At 42.7% G+C, this 681-nt stretch overlaps 1 protein-coding gene across 1 annotated transcript in view; it reads right to left on the bottom strand.

Moving 5' to 3' along the window:
* Positions 1-417: 417 nt before the first annotated feature.
* Positions 418-681, bottom strand: part of LOC101857168 (atrial natriuretic peptide receptor 1) — a gene marked incomplete at its 3' end in the record, with an annotated part of 2,752 nt that continues 2,488 nt past the window's right edge. Inside the window, exon 2 of the mRNA XM_005113361.3 lies at positions 418-673. Coding sequence (XP_005113418.3) covers positions 418-673 — 256 coding nt within the window. The remainder of the gene's footprint in view (positions 674-681) is intronic.

Below are 681 nucleotides of genomic sequence, written 5' to 3'. Positions count from 1 at the left end.
AAAGATTAGTCTTTAATATAGGATATATAACATCAGCAGCAACAATATTAATCACATCTTCAATAACAACAATAACAGCAACAAAAACATTAACCACACATTGATAATAGCAGAAACACTAGCAGCAGCAGAAATAACAAGAATAACAACATTAACAATAACAACAACAACAACATCACCATCATCATCATCATAACCATCATAACTATCATCGTCATAATCAATTTCAACAACAATAATGTCAACAACACCACCAACAACATCATCATCTTCAACAACACCACAACAACAACAACAACAACCACACCACCAACAACAAAACCACTAAAACAACCACAACACCACCAACAACCACAACAGCTACAACCACAAACATCAACCACAACCACAACCACAACCACAACTACAACAACTCACTCCTCGCGTGTCTCGAAGCCTCCACCACAATATCCTCCCTCCTCTGCTCGCTGATGCGGTGCTCATCAAAGTCCCTGTTGAACGGCTTCCGGTTTATCTTGGCGCGCAGAGCGCGGAACATAGCCTCGATGCAGAAGAAGCAGGATTTCTTCTCGGAGTTGGGAGCGTTCACGTTGTGGTACAGGAGTGCCACATTGGACCAGCGGAACTGGTTGAATACGTGCATGAGGGCCTCGCTGTATTTTGAGTACGTTCCCTGTGGAG

The sequence above is a fragment of the Aplysia californica genome, unplaced genomic scaffold (assembly GCF_000002075.1).
Source record: "Aplysia californica isolate F4 #8 unplaced genomic scaffold, AplCal3.0 scaffold02062, whole genome shotgun sequence".
NCBI lineage: Eukaryota > Metazoa > Mollusca > Gastropoda > Aplysiida > Aplysiidae > Aplysia > Aplysia californica.
This window is presented reverse-complemented; position numbering and strand designations above follow the sequence as displayed.